At 42.8% G+C, this 1,887-nt stretch overlaps 1 gene segment (V, D, J or C); it reads left to right on the forward strand.

Moving 5' to 3' along the window:
- LOC125283008 (immunoglobulin lambda variable 7-46-like) lies at positions 1-540 on the forward strand. The segment is given in 2 exon segments: positions 1-77; positions 164-540. Coding segments are annotated over 2 exon segments (426 nt in total).
- The last annotated feature ends 1,347 nt before the right edge of the window (positions 541-1,887 follow it).

A 1,887-nucleotide genomic window follows, 5' to 3' on the forward strand; every position in this document is an offset into this window, starting at 1 on the left:
GGCAAGGGGTCCTTCCAAAGTCTAAATCATGGCCTGGACTCCTCTCCTCCTCCTCCCCCTCCTCACCCACTGCCCAGGTTCGTGGAGATTTCAGAGGCCAGCCTTTGGAGGGATTCCTCTGCCTTAATTCTTCATTCCTAACATGGGTCTCTTTTCATTTCAGGAACCAGTTCTGAGGCTGTGGTGACTCAGGAGCCCTCCCTGACTGTGTCCCCAGGAGGGACAGTCACTCTCACCTGTGCCTCCAGCACTGGAACAGTCACCAATGCTCACTATCCATACTGGTTCCAGCAGAAGCCTGGCCAATCCCCCAGGACATTGATTTTCAACACAAACAGCAAACTCTCCTGGACCCCTGCCCGATTCTCAGGCTCCCTCCTTGGGGGCAAAGCTGCCCTGACCCTCACAGGGGCCCAGCCTGAGGACGAGGCCGAGTACCACTGCTGGCTGGTACATGATGGTGTTAGGCACAGTGGTAGGTTCAGACGAGAAACCAGGACAAAAACATGCCCCAGCCCTTGTGATAAAGAGATCACATGATCAGACACACCAACCCTCAAGCAGCCTAAATGTGGACCATGTATTGAAGGTGAAGGGAAGGGTCTGGATTGACTCTTCTAACTACCTTAGCCCTAAAGCAGAAGAAATACATGAATGATTTAGAAGGAACTGATTCAGGAAAAGCAAAACCCAATTATTTCATAACCCAAAAGGAATAGTAACAGCTGGGTCAGATCTAAGGGCTGAGATCAAACACATTTCTTCCTAAAAGGAGCATCCTGCATGATGTACTTTCCTGGCTAGGTGCAAAGAGAAGAAACACTCTGTATATACTAGCATTTATGTAATTGGGTTACATTTAATGCAGCATTCATGTATAAAATCAAAAATATTAAAAATTACCAAGTTTTCCAAAAAGGTCCTTTATGCCACAACTTTACTAATACCAATATAACTACAATCAATGTAAACTACACTTCTGAATTTGAATGTATTCTTTAATTTTTGTTCTCAATGTTTCCACAATTGTTATCAAAACTTGCACTCATATTTCTGCATTTTATATACAGCTCCTGCCATATAAGATTAATGTAGTAACTTCCCATTTATTAAAAAGTATACAGGGGCACCTGGGTGGCTCAGTCAGTAGATTGAGCATCTGACTCTTGATTTCAGCTCAGGTCATGAGCTCAGGGTCCTGGGATGGAGTCCCATGTTAGGCTCCTCGCTCAGCAGGAAGTCTGCTAGAGATTCTCTCCTTCCATCTCCCGTTGCCCCTCCCCCCTCTAAAATAAATAAATAAATCTTTAAAACATACATATAAAGATTTGAAAGACTGCTTATTATTATTTTGATTTGAGTGTTGATGCAATATTATAGGATTTAGGTAATTCCAAATCTTTACTAGCCAAATAAAGGAGTGATGTTACATAATTAATCTTATTATTAATAAAACACTCCTGGTCATTTCTGTGGATTTTGTGAGATCAGGGGGAGACGCCTGCCATTGTCAATGGGAAGCCTCAAGTCATTACTCCTGACTATACAATGCACCAAAGAGGAAAACAGGAAGTTAGTAACTGCACATGTCTGTTGGAAGCAGAATAGTTTGAGACATGTGGGACAATGCATAGCCAAGACCACGCCATTATCTTTGAGCCTGGATTAGACCAGTGTCTCTCAAACTTCACCTGAGGATCCTGTAAAATGTGGATTCTGGTTCAGTGGGCCTGGAGGGAGGGCAGAGACCACATTTCTAAAAGCTTCCTGCCCCACAAATCCACATATATGTTTTAATAATAGGAAATCTATATGAGTAGTATAAATAAAGAGAATCATTGGCAGACAAGAACCTAAGAGAAATCTCTGACATAAAGAACTGAGTTT

The sequence above is a fragment of the Ursus arctos genome, unplaced genomic scaffold, assembly GCF_023065955.2.
Source record: "Ursus arctos isolate Adak ecotype North America unplaced genomic scaffold, UrsArc2.0 scaffold_34, whole genome shotgun sequence".
NCBI classification, from domain to species: domain Eukaryota; kingdom Metazoa; phylum Chordata; class Mammalia; order Carnivora; family Ursidae; genus Ursus; species Ursus arctos.